Source organism: Aspergillus piperis (assembly GCF_003184755.1).
Source record: "Aspergillus piperis CBS 112811 unplaced genomic scaffold BO85scaffold_1, whole genome shotgun sequence".
Classification (NCBI taxonomy): Eukaryota; Fungi; Ascomycota; class Eurotiomycetes; order Eurotiales; family Aspergillaceae; genus Aspergillus; species Aspergillus piperis.
The window spans coordinates 1,255,046-1,267,207 of NW_020291591.1; the positions used below are offsets into that span (position 1 = coordinate 1,255,046).

Here is a 12,162-nt window from a genome sequence, read left to right on the forward strand (position 1 = left end):
CAGGGAGATAAAGATAAAATCCCAGATGCCATTGTAGATATCATCTTCGCTTTCAGTATATAAGAAAGAAGGCAAAGATATAAAGTTAAATCCCGGGGGCACCATGGTCGTCATCATCTTCTTCATCCCCACCACGAAGGGGAATGTCAGAGAGATGATTATTGTGACCGCATCCGCCGGCCAATAAGGTAAGCCGCCTAGCCTGCTGATGAGCAAGTAGCTCTATGACCTCTTTCTTTCCTTTTCTTTGCTTTCATCGAGAAATATTGAACGAAAGACCGCCATTCTCTGGAATCAGCTAGTCTTATAAGGAATAACACAGGCCAGCATAACTTCGTCTATCAGTCGATAGGTAAAACATGGCTGATTATGGATAGATGGATAGTTAACCTCGACAAAAGGGGATAACCGCATACGCGATCCTATCATATATTATATTGTTCATTGGGCTCTCGCGTGGTGTAAGTGATAGTGATAAGCGAGTATATCGTGTCTCTGTTACTCTTCTTTTTGCTGGTAGGAAGGTAGAAAAGCGATAGAAGAGAGATCATGAAGTATTGAACATGCGTTGGTCCAGGCGGTATCGCTGAAGACGGTACTGCAGCTATCACAGCTCTGCCCATCGATAAGAAAGAGATAGAGAAAGGTAGATAGAGAATGAAGGGGTAAGCCCTATACTTGATCCGATCATACTATGGGTTCGTAGATAGGATCATCGCGTGGATTTGGTATAATCATGATGAGCGAGAATATATTATGCTTTTGTTCTTCTTATTCTGCTGGTAGGAAGAAGGACTGGGAGCAGAAAGATAATGGAGCGATAAACAATCCTTTGGTTTCGTCTGTGTCATTGAGGATGATATCGTATTCCAGCTCTTCCCATCGTCAGGAAACAGGTAAAGAAAGGGTTGCTCTTCATTAAGTTATATTGTGGGTTGGTGAACTGTTCCCTCGAGTGGATTTTGTCTTGATGAGCAAGGTCCATTGTGTCTTTGTGTGTGACATCTTGTCCCCTTTCCTTTACTGTCGGGAAGCAACAGTAGAGACTCAGTAATGATGAGAACAGTCATCCTCGGAACGTCGGATCGCTGAAGTAGGAAAGGCCACCACAACCCTACGCATCAGCCAAGAATGTGACTTTTGGCTAAAATATTGCCAGATGTAATCATGGGCAAAATCGTAAGTCCTGATCATAGCCAGCGTAAATGGATTTCACAAGTTGATATCTGGAAATGCATATCCTGGGAAGGAGTCGAGACGCGACAGAACGTAATCCAATCCATAGTAATTTGATAATAAGGTGCTTATTGGATTCTCGTGTGGAGTAAGTTGCAGTAGTAATGAGCGAGCCCATTATACCTTGTGATGGGCTTTCGTCCTCTTTCCCTTGCTATTGGAAAGATGGAGTCATAATATAAGATAAAGATGATAGTTTCTGCATGGAAGATCGCAGAATAAAACGGTCGACATAACCCTTCGCATCTTCCAAAGATCATGACCCGATGATCAGGTGTTGATTGGATTCTTGGGTGGAATAAGTAGAACTTTCTTCGTCTTCGTTTTCTCTTTATTCCTCTTCTTTATTTCTTTTTTTCTTCATATTGTATTTCTTTTTGTTATTTTTCTTTTCTTTCCATCAATATACTTTTTTTTTCGCCCCTTATAGTTCTGTTCTTAAGGTAAAGTGATATGTGGATAACCAGTTTTTGGTCCCAGTATCATTGGATATGTCAGGAATATTGTAGTCCTGCCATCGACGGAGAGGTGGTAGTGGCAGATGAAATAGTAAGGACAGCCATAGGCTCATCCAAGCTCTTGTCGTCGATTGTGATTTTTGATCTCGTAAGTATATTAGTGGATACTAGCTACCCTTACTATTGCAAAGGAAGTAGACGATGGGATCATAGATTTTGGTGCATGATAGCGTAATAATAGCGACGCGATTATATTTTATCTTGTCGATTGGATCATCGCTTGTTATTTCCTGCCATCGATTAAATTGCTGCTGGGAAGCAGTTATTGTTGAGAGCGACTGCATTCTTGAATATGATCATAGGAACAGTCAATATTCGATCGCAACACCTTGTTGGCTGGATCGTTGAGTTTGGTTGTGATATTGTTAGTATCTCAGGGGATACTAACTAGACCATCCCTGTTGTAATGGCAAGTAAGTCTTGCATCAAGATCATGATATGTTAGAGTTCGAATAATTGCACGTAGTAGTAGTTTCGAATATGAGCGATTTATCGCCTTCTTGTCTCTTTTCCTTATGGTAGGGACAATAATATTTCCGGCAGCATGGGCAGATTTTGGCCGGATTATGCTAGTGCTGCCAGTTTGAAAGAGAAACATTTAGACTTATTGGTATCTGATAATAAGTCTCGTATCCATACTTAGTGGCATATACTGACAATCGAAGTTTTCGCCAGTAACGAGCGAGCCCGTCGGGTAATTCTTCTTGCTCTGTTGTTGCGAACTAAAACTGGTTATAAGAAGACGGACAACGATCGATTGATCCAAATTATGGCGCTGAAACTTAACGAGTGTCTTTAGCGTCCACACGGTACCATTAACCAGACCATTGATTGGGAAGTAAATGTTGAGATTGATGATGGACTGGTAATGTTGATCCGACTGTATCTTTTCTGTCGCCTAAATCATCACGTGTAGTAGCAATGAGCGAGTAGGTCGTAGATTTCTTCCTTCGTCTTTGTCGTTAAGAAGTCGAAAAAATAAAAAAAGAAGAGAAATCATTGGTTCTTCCCGTCTCGTGCCATGGACACAGCTTTGCTATGCCGTCAATGTCCATATACTGAACAGGCCATTAGTGAGTGGGAGATAGGCCTTGCGATCATGTATAAATGCTATCGACTTGTTTCTTTTGATTACCAGTAGCAAGTCTGTCTGATAATTCTCTCTTTGTGATATCATTTATGATAATGTCGTGGTGGGCTTCTTGCTTTCCGTTTTTGCTGTGAAGAAGCAGTAACGGAAAGGTTATCGGAGCCATTGTCGTTTCGGCCCTGGCATTGGCAGATAAGTCGCGATGAGCAAAATATGTGACCTTTTTCTGAGTTCTAATATAATCCGAAGTGGCCATGATGTGCTCTCGTACGTATAGCTTCGGCGAGGAGATCAAGATTGACATCAATGGATTATGCTCGGCACAATTTGTAATGTGAAGGGAAATATCCATTGTAGTTAGCAGTTGCAAGAGCCAATGCATTTCTGAGTCTGTCAATTATATGACATCTTCAAGAATGCGGTCCACGAAGCATTGGATTGTATACTCCATTTGTTGAATTTCTTTATCATTTGAAAGCTCTTGAAGCCGGCCGTGGAATGTTATCTTTGGCTATTAGAGTCTGGGTGCTTTGCCCGCATTGGCTAGATGTAGCAAAGCTTCCTCTTCCAGAAGGACAGCGAAATAGTCCAAATAAAGATAGTCGCAATCGATACCACGAGCAATTCTGTAGGTAGATTTCTGGGTGGAGTTCAATAAAGCGAGTTTTCGCCCCCTCATAAATACAGGCCAGGATATATATTCCCAGGTTCGAAAGGAGGACTTATCGAAGAGTCATATTGTGATTTTGGCCACGGTATTGCGGATAATGGCGCGATGAGTAGGATATGTGCCCATTTTCCGAGCCCCAGTATATGTACTAGGTATATCTTTTCAAGACTGAGAGAAGAAGGTTATCAGAGATCTCCGTTATTATTATAGCCACGAAGTCTTGGCAGATAATGGCGCGATGAGCAACAGGTGTGCCCATTTTCCGAGCTCTAATATAGTATATTAGGTATAAGTTCCGCCGGTTAATGTTCTCGTGGACTAATAGTCATGAGCGAAATTGTCGCTGAGTCGACTATCTCCTCTTTGCTATTAAGAAGCAATAATAAAAAGAACAACCATCGGTTGATCCCAACTCGTCACTGACATTATCCGGATGATTATTCTCATCATAACATCACACGTTCGAACATTGATTAGAATTATAAGAACGAGATAATGATGGGGATAAATTCGCGACCAATAATTGTGGTAGATCGAATATGGCCGCGTTCTGAGAGAGCTGGACATGCAATAACATGCATTTGCTGCTGGAAGCTCTGTCAAGAGATCATAATGTGATTATCATATTGATAACCCATATACCGGACTGATCAAAGGATAGAGCGATAGTCGCGACCCGATCTTTTTAGTTGATTGGGTCTTTCGCATGATAGAAAACAAACACCATCAATCTTTGTTTTCTGAACTGCCAGTAAGCAGCAGCAATAATATTAGGTACAACCGCTTTAGTGGGAAGTCCGCCACGGATATTAATGTGATTATCACAAGTGATAACCCATATACCAGTCCAGTGCCTTTTTGCTCGCTCGCCCTATCCTCAGGGAAGCTTCGAAGAATGTTGGCAGGAGCCATAGTGTTTCAAGTACCAAACCATCCATAAAGAGGTATTGAGACCACAGTAGATGATACAACAGTCGACGCTCAATCTTTGTAGTTGATTGAATCTTGAGGCGAGTTTGACCCTCTTCTTTTCATTGCTCTCAGTAAGATGCAGCAGTAACGGCAAGGTCAACCATCAATGGCTTAAACACCACCCCAAATGATAATGTGACTTTCATAATCATGAGCATCCCGGACCATGGACGGGAACGAAGTATGAGGTCGTAAGAGATAAGAGTGACACTCGCGACCCAGTTTTTGTGGCCAAGCCTTCTTGGAAGATAGAAAACAAAACCAACTCTTCCTTCGCTGCTGGTGAGAAGCAGCAGCAGTAGTAAGAACAAACATCCGTTGCCCCGAACTTGTTCTAGGCGATAATGCGCCATGATCATCTCCATGCCCGATCGTCGACAGAGAAGCAGATATAAATAAGAGGGTAAACGAAGTCAACTGAATCTTCCCGGCAGTCAGTTAGTTCAAGAGATTATTTTCTCCTTGCCTTGATTGTTCGTAAGCAGTAGTCATAATAAGGACGACCAATTTCCTCGTCTGAATCTCTGGTAAGTGCCATGTATAATGATATGACTATTATCAGGGTAAGCGTCCACATAACACTCCCGACCGAGAAGTATCATCGTAGAACCGCTATCACGGCGTAATGTGAGTAGTTGATTGATCCTTTCGCGCTGCAAGTGAGCTCGACCTTTCTCTCATTCTTAGTAATAAGTAAAGGAGCCATGGACTGCTTCAGACGCTTGTGAGGTAACGTGCCGCAAGTATTATTGTGATTGTCATTGGTCCGTCGACAGATAAGCAGATAGAGATCATATGGGTGGCAATGTGGTTAAGAGGATCTTCTCTTGCATACGCATTTTCAACGGCTCTGTATATGCAACCTGCATGACGATCGTAGTGCCATCATGCATGTTTTGAAGAATGACCGTGTACTTGGACTTTCTTACTATCAGGAGATAGCTCTTCAATAGGCCACTTATTTTGTTTGTGTCGCTGAGAACATCAAAACAGAGAGAAGAAGGTTGTCCCATCGATCGAGCAAGTGATACATTCATCGTTCGTCGTATCATCGAAACCGATTGAATGTATAGTTCCCGATGGCTCGAGGTTTCGATGGTAAGCACCAAGATCGATCTTATGTAGAAAAGTTGAGCACGGTGCGATTTCCCGTGAACGATTGATCCTTCCAGGTGCTAGAAGCCCATTTGAGGATGATTGTCCTCGATGTTATTAGTTCAATAGTAAGCGTGGGACCATTCCACCCATCAAGTTCTGTTTGTTGAGGATAGTAGTTGATAACGATGTGGTTTCCATTTGAGTAAGAAGCGCAGCACATACTCGACAGAGAATGGGCTATGCGATCGATCGAGCATTGATCATCCGAAGTGCTCGGTGGTCTATCTAGTCTTCTGACTTCTCTCCTTCTGAATTACCTCGATCAGTTTGCTCCGTACTCGAGGCACAATCACCTGTGTACACGCCTGTGCTTGCTTGTGAGCTTACCGCCCGCTCAGTCACAGACGACATCATTGTCAACAGAGACGGGACGTCTGTTAAGTGTTCCTTCTCTTGTTATCATAATATTAAAAACCGAGTAATCACAAGCTCTCTGAGATAGTATCAACAAGGCCGACCGAAGAATGTGAGCTGAGACTGGCCGATCTGCAGATCTGAGGTCTCAAAGGTAAGCGTAGGATCATCCCACTCATCAGGTTGAGATCATCTTGTTGAGCGTTATCGAGAATATTAACTTCCCATGGAGCTCTGGGGTCGAAACTCGGGACTGTCTTTGATAATTTATGAGTGTCAGGCTACTCGAACGATGGAGCAATAGATCGTTTGGAGGATTTAATACCTGGTCTTCCTCATCGTGTGGGGTTTCGGGAGAAAGCATGGCCATTCCATCTCATTATTAGGTTATTCAGGATAGTCGAGAATGGTGTAGCTTTCCATAAGGTGTACAGTGCATTGCCTTTCACGAAGCTCTGCGTTTTGTTCGATCGACGTATACATTGAAGTAGATCCTCGATGGTCTAATGGTCGCGATCGAAGTACTCTGTACCCGTGCAAGAACCGACGATGTGCAGAATTGCTCGCTCCAAGCATGTTCACATGAACTCTTGTTAGGGCTAGTCATGAGCCGAGAAGGTTCAGGCAAAAGATATAGCTGAGATTGCCCTGCAACGAGACAAACCAGCGATACTTCCTTGGCTATTGAGGTTCAATAGTAAGCGTATAGTCCTTCTTCCATCGAGTCCACTGCCATGCCCCCAGTTTGCCACATACCTAAGCTTCTGTTAACTCATTGTAATGTCCATCCTGAAGATTGGCAGCGATGCGGTAGTTTTGAGATGCGAACGCGTGGCAGAGTTACTAGGTTCTTCAGTATATTAGAATCCAGTGTCACCCCCCCAGAAAAGTACGAAGTACATACCAAACATGATCGATAGAGTATTTGAGTCATGGACTGATTGGCCATTTCAATACCAATAAGCGTTCTCTGAATGATACCTTTCAGTCTCTGGGATTGGGTGTTTCAAAGATAAACCCAGAGCTATACCTTTGCGTCCACAGTCGCTTCGTGTACTGTGACTTGTATTTGTGAGATCTGAGGGTGTTCGTTTTCCGTAAGGTTAACGCGATGTGATGCAGCAATAATTTATCTTTGAGTGAATATTCAAGGCACTGTCGGGGACATTCTATCATTTATTCCGATTCTAAGAGCAACCGAACATCAGTTGATAGATGGAACTCCCGATTGATCCTTCGGAGTAGAATATTTCCTCTTTGGTGGAAGAAAGAGTGAGTATTGTAACTTCTCTCACCCAGTGTTCTGTTCTTCGTTCAAAGTCCAAGGAGAAGGCCATACTGACTAGGATAGCTGTAGTGAGATGAAGAAAAAGAAAAATGATGGGTTGAGATATTCTGTGAGCGCTTTCTCCTGCTCTGGTAAGACATGCTGCGAAGGAGATTGTGTAGTATCCAGTGTAAAGTACTCGAGAAACTGGCGATTTCAAGTTGTTGTGGGATCCATCATACCCCCGTTCCCTGTATCACCGAACATTTACCTCACCATCGCCTGCAGGTGCGTATCTTTGATGAGGTTTCGATGATACTTCTGTGAGATGATAAGAAAGATTATCCCACTTTGTATAGTATCGTCTGTTTCCTTTCAGATATTGATAGTAACGTCCATCAGTGACAAGTTTGCTAGCACCAGAAACGCAATTTAGTAACAAAGGCCGATAGATAGACAACTGAGGTATAAAAGATAAAGCTCTAGTGTTGTAGTAGCTGTGGGTCACTTTGGTTGCCCAGGCGAGTCGATAAGAGCCCATTTAGTTCTCAGGATGTTGGGAAGGCGAGCTAATGTGCCAGTGAAGTGTTCGTTGGCATTTGAGCATCGGCGGTTCGCTTGATCGGTATATGCCTCAGAGTGTCACAGAGTGCAGCAAGCACATTATACAGTTCCCCTAGCTTATGGCGAATATCCATCGTGTAATGCATCTGAGATATTTCAGCCCACCTGTCCGCCAGTCGAGCGAGTTCAGAGACAAGCACCATGGCCGTGCTTAGTCTCTTTCAAACATGTTCGACTGATTCCAAAAAAGGAGGGTGTCTCTAGAGCTGTGGAACTCCTTTCTTATTTGCAGTCCTTGGCTGCTGACTTTGTTTGGAGCCATTTGAGTAATCTGAGCTCTAGCGGTTAGTGATAGCTCTGTAGATAGAAGACTCTCGGAATAAACCCCAGTAGCCGGATTGCTAAACTAAAGAATGAGATCTGGAGGATGTCTCTTCAACATACCGTACAACGTCATGGATACTACCCTGTTAATCTCTCCCTGTACGTCAGACGGAGAAATTAAAGCGTCGAGATTTATAGGCAGATATAGCGAGTCTCTTTTCGAATTCGAGTATGGACCAGATAGAGTAAAACCTGTTGCCGAAGACTCTCTGTCATCTTCATTTTTGGTTGCTTTCGGAGGACATCATAAATAGGCCCCCGAGTTTCTTCTTCTACCTTCGACCGAGCTTTCTGCTTGAGATTTTCGTTCGCGGATGTTTCAGGGCACAAGGCCTTGCACCAGATAATCGGTGGATGTGACCATCATCTGAGTATGATAGACCAGGTAATCGGTCGATAATGAAAAATATTATATAAGTATAATAGAAGATTGTTATATATAATCGTCTGATAATTAGATGATAGAGAGAAGAAGAAAAGGAGAGAGTTGGGTGGAAGGAGAACGGGATTTATATAGCCCAGCAGAAAGCCAACAAGTGAACACTCATATCTCAAAATTCCAAGGATTCAACAGAAAAGGTGAACAAAAGGAGTGAACGGTAAGCAATATTTGAGTTAGTAGATCCTTTTGAAGCACTCGTTGAATATCAAGATGCTCTCGTGCACTGGGATGCGTGCACTGAGATGCATTCAACGGTTGGGCTTGATCAAGCCGCAATTGCCCTAACTTTGGAGGTAGTGAACGGCGTGTAAGAATCAAAGCATGAGAATAACAGGTTCAAAGGATTCTACTTCGGGAAACGAGCGGGTCATACACGATCATGACCGTCATAGCGAGTTAGGGTTGCGAGCTTGGATAACTGGACGGTGCCGGGTGACTATCTGTGAACCTGGAACGCCTGATAGAAGCACATAACGTTAGACTGCTAATTACCCTGGAACATTGTGCTTTACCTTATACTAGGTAATGACTTGGCTTAATGAGAATTTTACTAATATGTTCGAGGATCAGGCGAATTCTTCAAATAGAAATCCTACAGGAAAGACTCTCGGATCTTGCGGGTGATCAAAACCTTCATATTCTCTGCCGTAACGGCTATTGTACTCAAAGAATTCGGCCTATTGCCATAACATACGCCGAGTGAACGGGACCAGGGCCTCATGGAGGTTGCACCACGCACCCTAAATGGCTTAAAAGGCAGGTACCTAGGCAAGTCCATTCGGACACAGTCCTTGGGGCATTGACGATCATTGGTTTTCGATGTTTGTAGCATCCTTTGACCTCCGGCTATCACAGAGCATATGAAGATTATTTACACCGATGGGATCGAAGCTGGTAGGAACGTCCTTCAAAGTAGGAACGACGGAGCAATGCTATGAATGAAGCCCCGGACATGATAGTAGTCTCGTTGTGATCTAAAAAGGTCGCTGAAGAGCGATGCTTAGGTAGCGGCACCATGAGAGATGCCCATAATGTGCAGACTTCGAGCATCTACAGTATGAGATTTGTCCATTACGTTGTCAGCATGGGCAGAGGTTTATGAAAAGACCGTTGTAGCTTTTTGTAGATTTATGCCGAACTCTTAAGCGAGGTCAGTACTATCGGGAGAGCTGTATTGGGACTACCTACCGCAAGCGGATAGCTTCAAGCGTCTTGATTTAGTAATGACCTACACGGATTGATACACAGTATTCCACGACAGCAACTCCGTAGTCCGGTAAACATTCCCAAGATAAGGACAAACATAAGCGAATGACGAGAGCGATGAGGTGATTTGTGATAGTGGTGGTGGAAGTAGGGAGTTATGAGTAACGCGAGAAATAATACACACGGCAAGTGGGGTTTGCGTGATACAGATCGATACTTACTTTACCTTACCTTAGTTATCTGCACCTTCCGCTGCAGTTCGTTGCAACCCGCGGGAAAGGTCCAGGGTCTTGACAACAAAGTGAAAAGTACACAGTAGCATTCTGGAGGTGATCTGTTCCCCTCTTTCCCCATCCATGAGACAACTGAGCCTCGGAGAAAGCTTTCTCATTTACCCCCGAGTAACCTCAATGATACACCAATCATAATGTACAGAAGCAGTCTGGACCCGACCTGCTTATGAATCGCGGAAGGAAAAGCTACTGTGGTGCCCCCCCAAAGCTGGTTCGGGAAGGTGGAATACAGCAGCAAAACGTCATTCCGAAGAACCCCGCCAGGTGGGGGGTTTTTGGTGAGCTTCCGATGGAGGGAAAGACCGACATTGGAAGCCCATCGAATCCACTGGGGAGCAACGAGCGAGGCACTCTGACTGATTCGGTGTCCGCTGCTGCTCCTGCTGCTGCTGCTGCTGTTCTGTTGGGTCGCTCATTATTTACCCCTCGTTCTCTTCTTCCCTCTCCTCTTTCCCTCCCCATCATCCTCTCCAAAATCTTGAATTTACCCCTAGATCCAAGGTAATCCAATCTTCAAAAACCGTCAAAATGGTCAAGGCTGGTAGGTACCTGCACTTTTCTTCAGCCCTTTTGGTTTTCCTATCCTGCTATTGGCCTTAATCCCCCTCCACGGATCCACGATCGACCGTGGCCGGGGACCTTGAGTGAGCAGATTTGAGCACCTTGCGATCCCTCCTGCACCTATCACGATCTGGGGACCCTGTTTGCCAGCCCAGCAAGCTCAGGGGGATTCGGTGACATCTGCCAGCTTATTCGTCCCCGTCAGCTGGAGCTTTGTTTTATCTTTCGTATTAATAGTACCACAATCAAAGTCTGGTTGATGGCCAGTGATCGCTGGATCTCGTGGTTCTGGAAGGTTTCCATCGATGAAAATCATGGGCTGACATCCATCTCTTAGTCGCTGTTATCCGTGGAGACTCCAAGGTCTCCGGCACTGTCACTTTCGAGCAGGCCAACGAGAACACCCCCACCACCATCTCCTGGAACATCACTGGCCACGACGCCAACGCTGAGCGTGGCTTCCACGTCCACCAGTTTGGTGACAACACCAACGGCTGCACCTCCGCTGGCCCTCACTTCAACCCCTTCGGCAAGACCCACGGTGCTCCCGAGGACGACGAGCGTCACGTCGGTGACCTTGGCAACTTCAAGACCGATGCCGAGGGTAACGCCGTTGGCTCCAAGCAGGACAAGCTGGTGAAGCTCATCGGTGCCGAGAGCGTCCTGGGCGTACGTTTTCATCCCTGCCCTTCTTCCTGGCTGTTTCTGTAAAGATGCTAATGCAATGCATACAGCGGACCCTGGTCGTCCACGCTGGTACTGATGACCTCGGCCGTGGTGGCAACGAGGAGTCCAAGAAGACCGGTAACGCTGGTCCTCGTCCCGCCTGCGGTAAGCATGTCCCTATCAAGATACCCCTTCTCACACAAACAACATTGTTTACTGATCTCGTCTGTCACAGGTGTCATCGGCATTGCCGCTTAAGTGCCTAACTCAGTCTCCAGAGCTGTTCGACTAGGATGTGAAGGGCTAGAACAGAATGAGTAGTCTGCCATTATCTTGTCGACAACAGGAATAAAATGAATGCACGAATGACTTGATGCCAACTGTTATGATAACCGGCATTTCTGCCAGACTGTATCGAAGCGCTGATTACCTCTGCTGTGGGTAGTACAGAATGTAACAATTTCACTGGAAGAATTAGCTTTCTACTTTGACGTCCAAGTAGTACATGTCAAGATGCACAGTCTCATCATCGTCTCCTTTGTGATTGTACTCGTTGCGGCCTAGGGTGATTCTAGCGCTTACAGCTACATAATTGGTGTCACGGAACACATGGACTTGAGGCGAGCCAACAGACATGCCCAAGTTTGATCAATTAGCACAGCGCTCGTCGCCAGAAACATTGAGTAGACAATTGTTTATGCTGCAGCTCAATTTTGGCAGTTGGTGAAGCATCTTTGGTGAAGTGGTTTTTCCTGCAGTGACGGAGATCCAGGGAAGCTTG

At 44.8% G+C, this 12,162-nt stretch overlaps 1 protein-coding gene across 1 annotated transcript; it reads left to right on the plus strand.

Annotated features, from left to right (window-relative positions):
- Positions 1 to 10,431: 10,431 nt before the first annotated feature.
- On the plus strand, positions 10,432 to 12,092 carry sod1 (superoxide dismutase SOD1). Its single transcript, XM_025654042.1, has 4 exons — positions 10,432 to 10,695; positions 11,053 to 11,384; positions 11,450 to 11,546; positions 11,617 to 12,092. The coding sequence occupies exons 1-4, from the start codon at positions 10,683 to 10,685 to the stop codon at positions 11,637 to 11,639; spliced, it is 465 nt and encodes a 154-aa protein (XP_025520867.1). The 5' UTR covers positions 10,432 to 10,682; the 3' UTR covers positions 11,640 to 12,092.
- The last annotated feature ends 70 nt before the right edge of the window (positions 12,093 to 12,162 follow it).